The following is a 15,995-nucleotide window of genomic DNA, read 5'->3' on the forward strand; positions in this document are numbered from 1 at the left end:
TGATAAGGCCAGAGGTAGAGTGGAGAGGAATTTTTTTTTTTGAATATAAGAGAAAAAAGTTTTAAAAATGAAAATTATAGTTTATATATTATGGTAATTTTAAGAATTACTTAATGGTAAATTTGTCTAAGAAATATTGCCACGTCATCAAACTAACGGAAACATTAACGGTTGAATTTATGTGTCCAGTGAAAGATATTCTTTTAGGATGGATTGTCCATTTTGAATACTAATGGACCCATATAGAATTATGGTAAAAACTTAAAGAGGTCAGGGTATTTTAGCCTATTTTTCATTTGTAGTTTTGGTTATAAGCTAGAGAGTAAAATAATAATATAATATTTGATTTGATCGAAGATGGAATATTTATCCAGGATGTAAGAAGTTGCAATCTTGAGTTAATTTTCTTAAATGAGAGATTTGATCAAAACTCCACTAGTATGATGTGAGAGTTTTTAATTTTAAGTCTCAATATTTCTTAATCCAAATAATATTTTAAACTAGTTAAAAAAATGGAATGTTGTTAGCTTAGATTAGAAATATAAAAAATTCAAGCTTTAAAAAAAAGAATATTTATGCTTTTTTTAAAAAATTCATAATAGTATAAAACATATTGTTTGGATTATATAGAAGATGGAATTTTTACTCGGGACGCAAGAAGTCATAATCCCGAGTTAATTTTCTTAAGTGAGGGATTTGATTTAAACTCTACCAATATGATGGGATGGTTTTAATCTGAAGTCTCAATATTTTAATTCAAATAATGCTTTTTAAAATAAATATAAAAGGATATTAAGAAAATAAAAATTAATAATAATAGCAATGTTAAATATATGGCATAAAAGACAATTAAAGGTGAGTTCCTTTGGAAAATTCCCTAAGTGAAGGATCACCTTTGGGTTCCACTAATATGATGGGAAGGCTTGGAGGATGTTTTTCGTTTTTGGAAAGTTCATAATATATTCATGATAGAGGGAAAAGTTTTCACCTCTGGAAAAGAACAAGAAGATTTTGCCCTGTTATTCTTTAATTCAAGAATAACATTTCAAAATCCTTTCCAAAAATGTCATCCTACTTTTTATGCACAAGAAACAGCTCCTAGCTGTAAGAAACATCCCAAACCTAGAATCAGCATGAACAAAACCCAAGCAACAACTCTATATTTATGTTCAATTTGGCATAATGGGCATAAAGCAAAATTTGTGTTTATCAAACCTCTACGGGTTAACTCATATTTAATTGCAACTTTTTCAAAAAGAATTTACTAGCAAAAGACCTCGACCCTATAAGGAGCAAGGTTTGACCAAGCTACCCTCTAAACGTTACCATTGTTGCTCTCATTCTAATACCACTGTTTACAAAAAGATTTCACTCTCTACTGTCCAGACATTGTTCTTTTTCAAATCAGTTCATCTTTCATGCCTTTGCATAAGTGGTATTCACCTATTGATGCTTGAAAAATCTACCATTGACATTTTTCCTAGCCAAATGGTTGACGGCACAATTTCACATCCCAAATCCAATATTCAACAGCCCAACTGCCATACTCTTTAATGAGCCCTTGCTTGTTCCTTGCAAGAGCATAGATTTTATTGAAAACCTCCTTCATGACTCTGCCATCCATCCATCTATCAGCCCAAAACATAATTCTACTACCATCACTCATCGCATGTGCATATTGGAACTAACTTGGAAGAAAAAATCATTAGAAAAGGATAAGGGTTTTAAAATATTTTTCCACACATTAGAGTGCCTCCTATTTATGTTGATCGTCAGTAATAGACTAGATGGGTTCTCACCTATCTTCTCCACTAACACCTCTCTCTATAAACTATCCCTTTCATTATTGTACTTCCATACCCACTCTTTAAGTTAAGCATAATTTTTTATTTCAAGATTGACAATCCCCAAACCATCATTATCTTTATAATCACATACTTTGTCTCACTCCAAGTAATGGATTTTGTGTTTCTCCTCATTCCCACCCCTAAGAAATCTCCTATCTATTTTCTCAAGCTCCTTAATAACTCCCTTTAGCATTTAAAAAATAAACATATAAAACATAAGAAGCCTCGTAAGAATAAACCATAAGAGTGTGGCTCTCCCTGCAATAGATAAGACCTTTATCTTCCACCCCACTAGATTAGTTTTAACCTTTTCCACCTCTGGTCTCTACATTTGAACTAAATTAGTGTTTCTTCCCAACGACAACCCAAGGTATACCATGGGAAAATTATCCATTCTGCAATTAATGCTTTCCACTCCTTCCCTCAACTTCCGATCACTTACCCTTACCCCATCAGGCAGTTATTATGAAATTTAATTCTCAACACCGAAATAGCTTGGAAGCATCATAGAATTCTTTTGACTACTTGCTTCTGATCTACAAAAATCATGGTGTCATTCACAAATTGGATGAGAGATCCTTAACCCTCTATTTCGAATAGGAATGTTCCAAAACAACCTTATAGCCTCACCTTTAACCATAAGTTGGCTGAACGTTTTGGCAATGATGTTAAAAAGAAATGGTAAGAGATGGCACCCTTGACGAAGTCCTTTACCCATCCTAAAATGTTCGGTAGCAACTTTATTCACAAGAATAGACACCTTGGCATTAGAAATACAACTATAATCCACCTTCTCCATCTTTCATCAAATCCCATACTCCTCATGATAAATTGAAGAAAATTTTAGTTAACACTATCGTAGGCTTTTTCGTAGTCAACCTTGAGGAAGAACCCTTATTCCCTTTCTTTTTTCAAGAGATTGATCACTTTGATTGTAATTAAAACACAATCCATCAGTTGTCTTTCCTTAATGAAAGCAACTATTTATCTTCGATAACTTCACTAATCACCAATCTTAACTTGTTTGCTAGAAGCTTGGCCATAATTTTGTACGTGCTTCTCACCAAACTAATCCTATACTTAGTTATCATATTTGGATTAACAACTTTTAAGATAATATGATAAAAAAATTGTTAGTCCCTTTCTCTAGTGTACCCGAGTAAAGAAAACCCTTATACTCACCATAACATCCTACTTAGCCACCATCAATTGATCTTTAAAAAAACCAAGATTATAACCATCTGGCCCCGGGCCTTTGTTACCATCACAAGAGTATATTGTTTCCCATACTTTAGCTTTCGTAACCTCTTTTTCAAGGAAAGTTGTTGCCTCCTCACTCAGTCTTTTGAATGGACAGTTTAATCTCCTAAGGGCTAACACCCTTTCCCTTTTATAAAAGTCAGGATAATAATTAGCAATCCACTATTTTATCAATTCAAGATCATTAAGAGTCCTTTATGTAATTTTCAACTACTAGATTAAATTGTTTTTTCTTTTTGTATACGCCGTAACATGAAAAAGCTACGTATTTCAATTTCCCTTGATTGCCCATTTGACCTTAGCATTTCGTTGCCATTATTTCTCTTCAACCCATATGTCTCCCACCATTTCATTCTTATTTTAATAGCTTTATTCTGGATATCACTTTCTTCCTTACCTTCTTGAATTTTCTCATTTATCATTTGAATTTTCTCATTTATCATAAGAAGTTCAGCTTCTAGATTGGATTTTTTCTTTCTGTTTTTTTTTTTCCAAAAATCTCTTTTTACCATTCCTTTAATTTGGTTTTTAACCTTTTTAGCTTCATCAATTTCCTTCTTCCTCGCGTTCCCAACAATCCTTCACCACTTGATTGAAGCTTCCTTCCTCCATCCAATAATTAAGAAACCCGAATGGCTTTGTTTCTCAATCAACCACTCTCGACCCTAACATTATTAGGTAATGGTTAGATAATGAAGGTGGTAAAACACCTCTAGATCAGCTCATTTTCTCTTTGTAAAATCTCAACATCTACCAAGAATCGGTCAGGTCTACTGTAGGCTGGCTTCTCTCAATTATTGCACCATGTAAACTTTCTATCTATCATAGGTAGATCTACGAGTTTCACTTCATTAATAAACTTATCAAATGTCCCAAATATCCTCTTTATCTTTCCCTTCCTATCATTTCCTCCTTCTTTCTTAGAACATTAAAGTCCTCACCTACCTTCCATGTCACCGTGGCCTAGCCATAATTTGTTTAATTTCTTCCCATACCCCATCTCTTTCACTTTCAGCATTTGGTATGTAAATATTACTGAAACCACACTTAATACGTAAGGCTTTGAACTACCCCATCATAATAATAAAACTTTTTTGCAAAACAATGTTATCCAATCTAAAATAAATCTCTTGCCATATTGTCAACAACCTTTCGAATTTGCCCTTAGATTTCATAGCCTTGCTGCACACCTTATCCTTTGGCCATAGGTGTTCAAACAACCCTTTATATAGATTTAGCAATTTAGTCTCTTGGATAAACACAATGTTAGGTTTGGTTTTCCTTATTAATCTCCTTAATGCTATTTTCTTTTCCCTTTACCAATACCTCTAATGTTCCAGGAAAAAATAATCATAACAACTTAAACTCACAATCATAAGATTATACTTGACCTTACTTGGCTTCCTCAACGTTGCCTTTCCCCTACATTAATTCTAGTAGAAACCCACAGCATTTCTTCCACATCGTCCATGTATTCAACCCTAAGATTTTTGCTCATTATCAATGTTGCTATAGCTTCACTCCTTATGGCCTTATTTTCAAACACTGTTTTATTTTCACAATCTAATTTCCTTCGTTTATTATTGCCATAAAACCTTTTTTTTCTTATTCTTGAAATCATAATTTTTTAATCCTTTCCTTATTTTCACCTTCCTCATCTCCCGTGTTACTCCCTCTTCACTCCTTCTCTTTTATGTTCAGTTGATTCACCTGTTTGTAGTTCAATTTCCTCACCTGTTCCCTATAACTCTTAAATTTCATCCTCTATTGGTACTCATCATCCCTATTCTCCTCTCAATAACCTTTTCCTCTCATGGGCTACTTACCCTTCGAAGCTCTAATGACAATTATTGTCTTTAACTTTTCTATTCTCTCTTTCCATTGTTGCCTTTTTAACCTTCACTTTGGTGTTGCTCTTCTTTCTCCTTTTTTTATTTGTCACCAACTCTCTAAGGAGAACATCACTAGATATCGACAACCCAAGGTCCTTAAATCTCTTTTTTAGTGATTTTTTCCTTTCTTCAAATATCATCTCTTCTCTATCGTTCTTTTCCTCCATTAAGTACCAAGATCTCCCCACAATGCCATTTAACTCATTTCTAAAGACCTCACATACCTTGGTCTTTCTTCCCTTAAATAAAGTTGTCTCCCTTACATTGTTACTTTGTTTATGTCCTCTTTCATACTGTTTTTCTTTTTTAACAACCTCTTTGCTACACTCACCTGAGTCTTCAAAGAAAAACCCACCTTTGCCAACCTATATTACCCCACTTTTTTTTACCTTTAGGATTAAGGTACCCTTTAGAATGGAGCTTATTACTTTCATCTGAAAAGTCCTTTTGAGTTAACCCATTCCCACCACTTTCATAGCCTAACTTTACTTCTTTTTTTTTTTTTTACCTTTGTGTCTATTTAGCTTTTTAACCTCTTCTCTTTGACCTTTAAGAGACCCATTTTTCTGTCTTAAGACCACTTTGTTTTGGACCATAGAGGCCTATCCTTTTTCCCTTCTTTTCAATATTTACTTGAATTTTTTGTATTTTCTTCCACTGTTCACCTTTTCCACTTTGAACTTGTTCCTTAAGCCTATCCTTTTTTTTAGGAATAATGAAAATTGACTTCTTTTTGGTTGGCCCACTCCTTTTTGCCAATGCCTTTTTTATTTTTCTTTCCTCAAGACTAATCTCAACCTTAGTTTCCTTGAAAACGGCCACGTCCCCTCATCAATGGTGTTCTCATCATTTTTTCCATCGTTCCTATTCACTCCATTGTTTTTCTTCCCACATGATTTGGTCACTGTCTGAGACCCCGTCACTAACATTTGGTAGTTTGGCTTAATCGTATCCATGCCTACTATAGAAGCTCTCAATGTGAATATAACCCCATTAACCTGGAAATAAGGGCACATTGGCACTTTTCTTCGACTAAAGACTTCAGCCTTTATCATTGCATAGTCGAGATGACTCCTCGTCTTAGTTGCCTAATCAACCTTAATAAACTATCCCTAACCATCTCCTAGTTCTTTGAAGATTTTAATGTGCCATAGTTGAGCTAGGATCTCTTCAACTTTTACCAAGATCCTATACTTTCGGTTGTCTCTCTCCATATTATAAGGATTTAAGTATTCAAAAGACGGCTTGAAAATTTTCATGTATAGTTCAAGTAAGGTCTTTATAACACCTTTTATCACCAAAGGTGATGATAACATTAAACCCTTTTTGCCAACCTCTCAATCGTTGTAACTCCTTTTCTAGACAAAAAGCTTTCTAACTTATTACAACATATGGGCTTACGTAGGTATCTCGTGGCATTACGTTGCAACCACCCTACTTCCTTTTCTTTAATTGGCACCCATACCTCTTCAAGTTTTCTTGTTGACAGCCTTGCATTAACCCTCCTACCTTCCCTTTCTAATTTCATTGTTCCTTCCTTCAAATGTCTATATTCACCATTAGCCACCATTTTTTTGAAAGATCTCATCACTCTGCCTTTTGATTCCATGACCATGTCTCCCTTGGTTTCTTTATCTTGACTGTTACCAGTCTCCCTTGGCTTATTGACTTCTTTAATGCGAAGAAACCTACCCCTCAACCTCATATTCTGCCCATATTGGATTGCATTTGTAAGTTTGACTTAATATTGGCACCTTACAAAAGCATATTGTAATATTTTATTTCGCTACCCCATAGGTATGAAAAGGTTGACAACCACCTCGAATTGATTGAAGAACACCTTCAATTCCCTCCGCATTGCCTTTCCATAAATGTTGTCAACAAAGGCTGTAAAGACGTCCTTCTGTAGTGTTCCAAATCCTTATTGACCTTTATTACCTAACCTCTAGTATCCTTTCTCATCTCCTTCATAGCCCTACCCACCCCCTTCCCTTTGCGATCACCCAACCTGTCAACAAACCTAGGTCTTTCACATTCTCTCTAGCTTGCTCTCATTTTTTTTTTCCTTTTGTGACTTAGAGGATGTTTTTAATAAAAGACCTTTACTTATACTAAGGTTTGTAGTACATGAAAATGTTTTTATCCGCAAATAATAATCTCGATGATGAGATTTGCTTGATAAGCTTCTGAAAGTGAGTTTTCCTAAGTAATTCTCTAAATGAGAGAGTATCCCGTGTTCCACTAGTACAATTGGTAGATTCAAAAAATATTTCAATTAAAAGTTTTCATTTGCCATTTATTAAACCAAGATTTATACCATTCATTCCATGATTGCATATCATATAAATAAACCAAATAATGGACTTTAGGTCATGAATAAAAATAAAAATGAAAAAAATGATTAATGATTAAAAGAATATAAAAATAAAATTAAAAATTATTGTTAAAATAAGATAACGCATGACTAAACCATTTATTAAACAAGCATTACAAGGTTTCAGACCAAATTGTTATTCTTTAAACAAACTTAAAATCAATTTAAAAAATCACGTCTCCTAAATTGTTATTTCCAAAATTATCATATCAATTGTTAAACATAGGTGAGTCATAAAAGATGAGCATTCCTTTTAATGCTTATATTTATGTAAACATTTATAAATTTTCTAAAATTTAATCTTTGTTCCATTTATATTTAAAATTATTAAATTAATATATGATATTGACCTTACCTTTTTTGTAATGTGAAATCATTATTCTAAATTTGTTAAATAACCATATAAGATTCATAACCTACAAAACAATTGAATGATGCTTTGATGTGGGAGCCCAGTGGTTTTGTTAATCGTCTGAGTTGAGAGGCAAAATGAAAGTGTGATCCGTCCCAAATGATTTGAGTATGGGTTTGCTCGAGGCTGGAACTCTTCATGGCATAGGCAGCAACTGAAGCCCCTAGGAGATTACTTCAATCTCGAGCCAACAAGGCTACAAGAACGAACAACCTTATCAACCCAACACATACTTCATTTAAGAATTATACATGAATATGATACATCATTATAAAGTACACAATTCCCTTGCACTTGACTTAAATTCCTATCCATCCTTTACATTTAACATGAGATCCAAAATTTAAAATACAAACACAGACGTTAAAAATTAAACTAGCCATGGAAAACAAACTCCATTTTTTCCTCCCCACAAAAATTGCCACCAGTCACTGACTCAGGATACAGTCCTTCCATAGCACAGACAGGCCAGATAGAGATTTTTCGCCCATTTTTCCTACACATGAAAACAATATAAACATATAAATCACAACATCGATTGAAACTACAATAAAAACTAATATGTTCATATAGATTGCAACTCATTAACCATCGCAAGGATAACATAATGGAAATGCCAAAAAGAGGAAAAAGAATAAAAAAACGTGCATACTCTTGCAAGACCAACTAAAACTACTTATATGGTCCTGCAACCATAACTTTTAAAAACATAGAGCATTACACAAGCAACAGAACCATTACCTTAACATGTGTGCTGGGAAATTGAGATGTACGTAAAGTTTCTTGAGTTTCATCTCCAGGTTTGCGCTTAGGGATGCTTAAGATTAGAGCAGCTTGATCAGAAGTTGCAGCTGTTGATGTAATTCTATAACCGTTATCCCAACGTCTATGGATACCCTCACTTGGATAGAGAAAATCAAGTTCCACAACCTATTGGACCCATCAACAATATTTAATAAGATAGTACATGCATGTGAGAAAGGATGGAGTGAATTCAAACTATAAGCACATTCAGGGCCACCACCGTATTATGTTTTTGTTAGATTACTAGCAAATTTATAAGACAAATGGGTGGTAAAAGAAATACCTCTTTTCAGTTTTTACCTTTTCATTTTGCACCTAAAATTTTCTTTTAATTATCACAATCCTCTATTACAATATTTAATTTTACATACCACTTCTTTTTTATATTAAAAATGTCATAAACCAATTTAAAATTTTGCAATAAAAGATTTGCATTATTTTCTGACCTATTACATATTTCATAATTTTAGGTGTCAAATAATATTTAGATAAATATAAACATTGGTTTTAATCAAAATATAAATACCATCTTCTAAAGTTATAATGCTCATATGGCTGTAAAACATTGGTTTTAATCACAATATAAATACCATCTTCTAAAGTTATAATGCTCATATGGCTGTAAAACATTGGTTTCAATCAAAATATAACTACCATCTTCTAAAGTTATAATGCTCATATGGTTGCAATAATTATGAAGGCACATGTTAAATAATTAATCACTGTTTAATATATGATTCACATGCAGAGCACAGAGTAAGACCTAGTATCATGTAAATCCATCTTATGCAATGGATTGATACAATTTGCCTAGTCCAATCAGAATAAAGCTGGTTTTAAACAGAGAAAAGTAGCTACTTTTGGGGCAACAACAGAGCTATAAACCATGTTGCTTTCAGATCAATTAAAATTGCATTTTCACTGAAAAAGCCATGTCCCACATGCAAACAAAATTGAACTAGAAGTTCAGATTTGGCAGTACATAAAGGTTTATCACCTCAACCTCATTTTCTTGAAACACGCAAGCAAGTATTTACTAAAACCTTTATTGGGACACTGCAGTAATTGTGAGAAAAGCAAATGCTCAAAAGAAAAGAGAAAATAAACAGGAAATTTTCAAATTCAAGAAGACACCAAGCACAAGAATGATAAAAACCAAAGGGAAAAGTGGAAAATAAAGACAATGATCACTCCTGAAGCAAAATGGAAGACACTATTATTGACTGACTGCCAATTCAATTAGAATTCAAACAAACAAAAAGAACCATTGATCAATAGTCATAAAAAATTGGCATAAAGAATCCACTCGAATAAAAGACAATAGAAATAATTGTATTGCAACTAAGATCAAACCTGATCACTGAAGCCTGCATTGCGAGACATAACAACACCCCATCGGCTTCCAGCAGTTGCCATTGAGGTAACATAGAAACCCTCTCTCCACTTTTTGTTTATCCACTTGAAGGGGAAAGAGTCACTTACTTTGTAAGATTGTTGAGTGTATTGGGTGCCTAAAAAGATAATCATAATTCAGAAATCTTGGGCCATAAAAGCAAATGGAAAAAGGCAGTTGCTAATCCAATCTTATCAATCCATTAGAAGCATTTACGTAAAAGCTACATGTTTGAATCTGCATGCTAAGTGAAATGTGCCATTCAGGTTGCATATAAAATATAAGTTGTAGAACATATAGCTAAGAAAACAGGTCTTGTATGCAATTTAGACAAATCAGAATATGAAACTGACCTTTGGACATAACAACAAGGGAGCTTCCACTGCTAGAACCAGCAATAGAGCTAATGTAATAGTTCTTCTCCCACTGATCCATGATCCACTCCTGTATATTATGACGAATAAATCATTTCTTAATATAAAAACTTTAGTTAAAATAGGAAAAGAAAATAGCAGTTACAACAATATACAATAGAAGGTCACCTTGTGTAAGAAGGAAGGTGAAAGTTCATAAACTTGGTGTGTGAAACCGGTCCCAGCATCCATAATTAATGCCCAAAGATTGGTACAAGATGCCACACAACTTATTAGCAGACCATCTGCCATTCCTTTCTCCACATGTTGAGCCAACCTTGCATCAGCCACATTGTAATGGTACCTAATGCATGATAATGATACAGTTAAAATGAAACATCACATAAAGAAAGCTAGCATTTATAAACAATTTTTTTCTCCTTATTATGGTCTACATGCTGATCATACTCCAGCCAAACTGAAAAAAAAAAAAAAGGGGGCAGGAAATGGACCAAGGAGGTTTTTCATCAAAGGACATATCTTTTCATCACTCGGAAAAAAATTGTATCACAGGATAAATCTGTAGCATAAATGGAAAGTCCAAACTAATCCCAATATATTACTTAAGATTCTATTAAATAACAAAATCATATTTGATCATAAATGAGCTAATAGTTAAAAACTAACACATACTTAAAAAGTCAGTGCTCCATTTAAAAGTAAAATCATGAATTGTGCAAATCACAAAACTTAAATTTTTGATCATTACAAAAATAATTAACTTTTCCGTATCCAAACATTTTTCATTTTTTGCTTCTTTTGTTTTTGGAAGCAAAAAGCATGTAACAACACTAACAACCACAGTCTAAAATAACTAGGGGCTATATTGAAGTGCAGTTCACAAGATAAGGCAAATCAAGAATCAAAATCAAATGGTATTACTAAAGTCATTTTGAAAAGAAATGTCTCAGCATCTTTAACAATATTACAGTACATATCAGCTTTCATTTCTTTTAGAGCTTTATACTTGTCCTCTTTTGTCCTTTTTCAAAAAGCTTTAATGGAACGTTCATAAGACCCACTAATTACTGACAGTTTAAGCTTCAAATAAAGACCAAAAAGAATCTCTTTGATTTGTAATAAAAAATTATATCCATCAATGGGCTTCAGTATAAATACAGTTGCATTTCTTAAAAATCATTAATTCTGATTGTCACAGCCCTCTTGAGACAGGTGCATTCACCTTCCAAAGCTATTTTATAGACCAACATCATTTTCTTTATAGCTGTCCAACTAAATAAGTAGAAGACAATGCAACAGCTATTCAGGATCATAAGTAGCATAAGGGAAAATGGGAAAAAAAATAGTTCTATTTCTACTGTCTTTAATTAAAATGATATAAATATGCAATGAAAATAAGCTATAAGAATGAAAACTACTCCAAAATACCTCTGCTTCATTGGAAGTCTTGCATTGTAGACTGAAATCCACTGCGTAGCAGGAACTCCAAGACGAACCTTCTTCTTGGGTTGACCATCTTCTTCATCTATGTTTAACCTACCTCGCTTTTGGCCTACTTGATAAATAATCTACCAAATTTTCATGATTATTATTAATCTGTTAGCGGATTTTCTTTCAGAGAATCTTAAATATAGCTAAGTATACACAAAAATACCTTTTGAGCACCATCAGTGTTTATTGGTCTTATAGCTGGATTTGGTCCCATCAAACCCTCAAATAAAGATATTAGTTTGGAGTAGTTGGGCTCCTCATCAAATTTCATGTTCACCACAATCTCAAGAAACTGTCTTAGAGGTGGAGGGCAGAAGCAGCAAAGCATTTCAGGTGATGTTGCCATTTTCTTTTTGCAGACTAAGAAGGATTTGTTGTCACCCTGGCATTTGGAAAGTAAAAGAAGAACAAGAAAACAAAGTAGAAGATGAATGCTATCATATGTCTCTGATAAGCAACTCCACTATGATGATTATATCAGCCATACCTGATAGCCCTGCCATGGTAATCGACCTCGATGTAGGAATATGAGAGTATATGCAAGAGACTCAAGATCATCTCTTCTACTGGCAGTTCTTCCCAAATGAGCATGAACACTTGCATATCTAACAGTTCCTCTGGTGAAAATGAAAATTACAGAACAAAAGAATATCAGCAAAAGAGTTGATCATAAACAAGTCTCCAACTAGACAAACATTAGCTCACCTAAACATATCAGGACGTTGATCATAATCAACATGAAGCCCACTGCTGCTATCTTTCCACTTTGTTGCTGCAACGCGTAGTGTAGACAAAACATAAGAAAAGAATCTAAAAGGAAAGCATAAAAAGAGATACCATAGGGATAAAATGAAATTTACTTGCCTAATCCAAGGTCAACAAGAAACAACTTTTTCTCTTGTGGTGTAGATGGCTGACCAAGTAAAAAGTTCTCAGGCTTAACATCCCCATGCACATACCTGGCATCAGACAGGGTCAACATTCAAAGCAAAAGTTAGTAGAAGCAAAAGCAAAGAGTTCAAAAAGAGATAGATTTAACATTTAAGAAAGATACTCAGATCATAAATTTACAGAACATTTATGAAAACTGGCATTCATACTATAACTCAAAATAATGCAATCACAAACCCTTTGGAGTGCATTTTCTCTAGGATTGACAGTGACTCTACCGCTATACAAGCTACCATTTCTGCAGACATCCTGCATGTGAAATTGAGAACAAATATTAATATCTAAGTAGATGCCAAAGATCCCATACAAAGTAATACATTGAAATAACTTTCATACACTTTCTTTTGCCCAGAAGGGTTAAGAAGACAATTTCATAGAGAACAAGCAGATCTTCAATCAGACACACCCCCAACAGAAAAAATCCAAGAAATTCAGAGGCTTAAATGTTCAATTATAAATTTATACCTTATTCAATTGGTTCTTTGTTTTTCATTATTTTTATAATTTTTTATTGAATGAACAGGTAAAAAAGAAGGCTTGCCAGATCATTTTTCTTAAAACTGATCCACGAAACAACCCTAGAGTAGAGATTTAACGTAGCTCCCTGATCAATAACTAACTTAAAAAGCCCAAGGTTGAACATATACCCTGAAAGTGTTTCCAGTGCAAAAATAAAGTGGTAAATAGTAAGGGAGTATTTTGTTTCTTCGAGTTGTGTAAGGTGGAGAATATAAAAAATCAGTATTCTATCATGTAAGGACGAAGTGGTTTTGGACTTAATAAAGTGCTTCAGCTTATGTTATCTCTCATTTCTGAATAAGTAAACCATAGAAATAGCGAATGCAAGAAGACTGGTCACTCACGCTTGCCCTGAAGAATTCCAAACATCCCATAAGCTGGGCCCTAACATGTCCATAACCTGAAAATACATAAGTAGAAGGTAAGCCATGGATCTAGGATAGATAAATGAATAGAAGAAAAGATGCAAATCATACCATCACATAATAGTCTCCTTGCTTTCCTTTGTAGTGTACTTTGGGAACTCCATGGCTACCACCAAGAGCACTGTTCACCAAGAACTCAAACACTTAGTGGTAGATAGTCATAATTTAGAAATGTTCCAAACAAACTAACAAGGAAATAGAGCCACCTACTTGTAAACTTGCCATTCATATGGAGGACCGTAATTACAACCTTTGCTGTTCCTATGCTCAAATTTCAGAGCTACCTAAAAGAATGCCAAGTAATAACAAAACTTAAATTAAAACCAAAACCTGGAATGGTATAAACTTTCTATGGCCTATGGTAGTTAAAATGATTTACCTCCAGGGCTGCAGAACCAGTTGCGCGTTCATTTCCACCATTTACACGTCGTCCAACAAATACCTGACCAAATCCACCTTTACCAAGCTTTCTCTCTATCTTATATAAAGGTGATCCCCCAACTTGAACCTTACAAAGTCAACAGGGAAACATATCCAAATAACCAAACTGAACAAATAATATCACAAAATTAGAAAACAAAGATGAGAAAGAAAGAAAAGGGGTACAAGGAAAATGGTTTCTCACATTCCCTCTCTACCTTTCACTCGTTTGACAGTAGGAAAATAAGGAGAAGAAAGGAAAATGGGTGGATTTGCACCTTTCCATTCCATCAAAACTCAGTTCTTCCACAAGTAGGAGGAAAAGATTCAGTCAAATAAAATCAATCACTGAATTTAAAATTTTACTCCTCATTCTTTTCCTCCCATTTTCCATCTCTCTCATACCAAAATGAAAGAAGGGAAAACGAATTTCCTTCCCTTTTCCCTCCCCTCCATTTTCCTTCCTTCCTACCAAATGCAGTGTCAGACTAGACAAAAAACCTGAAAAGTAATTGGCTCTCAACTCTCAAAACTTTCAGCAGACAGCAAACACAAAAAAAAAAGTTTAATTAGATCTTCAATGAAAAATATACAACGCGGAACCATCGCAAAAAAAAAAAAAAAACCTGCCAAAACGTAAGTACCAGAGAAGCACAATCCTATCAATGATAACCCAGTCGCAGAAACATTATAAAAAGAAGAAGAAAGAACAACATCAACAAATTAACAAGGCAAAACCACAAGCATACCCTCTCTGGAAAAGGAGCAGTACTTCCCTCCTCTTCCTGTCCAGCAGCCTTGTTAGCGCTCAACCCACCGCTATCGTCCCCCATGACAGCACCTTTCTTTTCTATATCACCTTTTACAAACTCCTTCTTCTCAATATCACTATCCCTCTCCGATATCACAATCACCTGATGATTATGATCCTCTCTGGCAGTCGCAGCTGCTACCAACTGATGATTATGATCCTCTCTGGCAGTCGCAGCTGCTACCAACTGACGATGATCCTCCTCCTTTAATCTTTTCGCAGCCAATCTCGTCCTCGGCCTACCTCCCTCAGCAGCTGCGGCCGCAGCCGCACGTTTCCGGCCTTGATTGCGCTGCGGTGCTCGCTTTTGCTCTCGTTGTTGCTGCTGCTGCGCTACCGCGGCGCGGCCTCTACGGACTCCTTTTCGAAGCTCTGGCATTGCGTAAACCCCATGCAATTGAAACGAAACGCCAGTAATTCGATCATTGTATACTTTCTTCTACGATGCCAGCCATGAATGATTTTGTTAAAAGAAATGGGGGAATTTCAATTTCCCGTTTACTGAATAAACAAGAAATTGAGAAACCGAATCGATCAATTAAATTGGGGGTGGTTATTTAGTAATTGTGAGGATTCAAACAAAGGGGGGATTTTCTACAAGACTGGAGGATTCGGGTTAGGGTTTGGAGGGGAGGAAGAGGGAGAGGAAAAATTGGGAGAGAAATCAAAAAGGAGAGAAGAAAGAAGGTAGGGAGACAGAAAAAGGAAGCCGACTGCGAAAACTCCAAAGTCCAAGCTGTGAAGCGAATGGAATTCGGGTTTTGGGTTGCGGTGGGGCCAAACCTCAGCCATTTGCGTCTAATTTCCCCGCCAGGTCAGCATTTTTTAAGGCAAAGGTCTTGACGTGGCAGCCTATGTTTCATTTATCATCCACCAATTTCAAAAACCAAAGAAATTGGCCATTCACACTTAGAGCTCTCATTGTTGATTTAATGGCCTACGTGTAAAAATTTAACCCCATTCAATTTTGCACTTGGTCGATTTAATCATTTAGTTTTAACTGATTTAATCGATTTTTTTAT

General features: G+C 34.6%; 1 protein-coding gene across 1 annotated transcript; it reads right to left on the bottom strand.

The window, feature by feature from the left end:
* Positions 1–7,999: 7,999 nt before the first annotated feature.
* On the bottom strand, positions 8,000–15,692 carry LOC110412091 (casein kinase 1-like protein HD16). Its single transcript, XM_021422528.2, has 16 exons — positions 14,912–15,692; positions 14,122–14,250; positions 13,953–14,026; positions 13,794–13,863; positions 13,662–13,717; positions 12,976–13,047; positions 12,712–12,806; positions 12,553–12,619; positions 12,335–12,464; positions 12,011–12,229; positions 11,785–11,924; positions 10,525–10,699; positions 10,336–10,426; positions 9,943–10,100; positions 8,527–8,715; positions 8,000–8,281 (listed from the first exon to the last, which is right to left on the bottom strand). Exons 1-16 carry the CDS (start codon positions 15,350–15,352, stop codon positions 8,222–8,224), a joined length of 2,166 nt encoding a protein of 721 aa, XP_021278203.1. The 5' UTR covers positions 15,353–15,692; the 3' UTR covers positions 8,000–8,221.
* Between the last annotated feature and the right edge of the window lie 303 nt (positions 15,693–15,995).

This window comes from Theobroma umbraticum, unplaced genomic scaffold, assembly GCF_002168275.2.
Source record: "Theobroma umbraticum cultivar Fairchild unplaced genomic scaffold, ASM216827v3 scaffold_95.0, whole genome shotgun sequence".
Classification (NCBI taxonomy): domain Eukaryota; kingdom Viridiplantae; phylum Streptophyta; class Magnoliopsida; order Malvales; family Malvaceae; genus Theobroma; species Theobroma umbraticum.

What these genes read in the sequence shown, in the direction of transcription:
- LOC110412091 (XM_021422528.2), bottom strand. Translation starts at nt 15,352, where the DNA reads ATGCCAGAGCTTCGAAAAGGAGTCCGTAGAGGCCGCGCCGCGGTAGCG. An exon ending in CTGGTTCTGCAGCCCTGGAG is followed by an intron (nt 14,027 to 14,121) that starts GTAAATCATTTT and finishes GCATTCTTTTAG; the next exon opens with GTAGCTCTGAAATTTGAGCA. An exon ending in CCTTGTTGTTATGTCCAAAG is followed by an intron (nt 10,101 to 10,335) that starts GTCAGTTTCATA and finishes TTATCTTTTTAG; the next exon opens with GCACCCAATACACTCAACAA.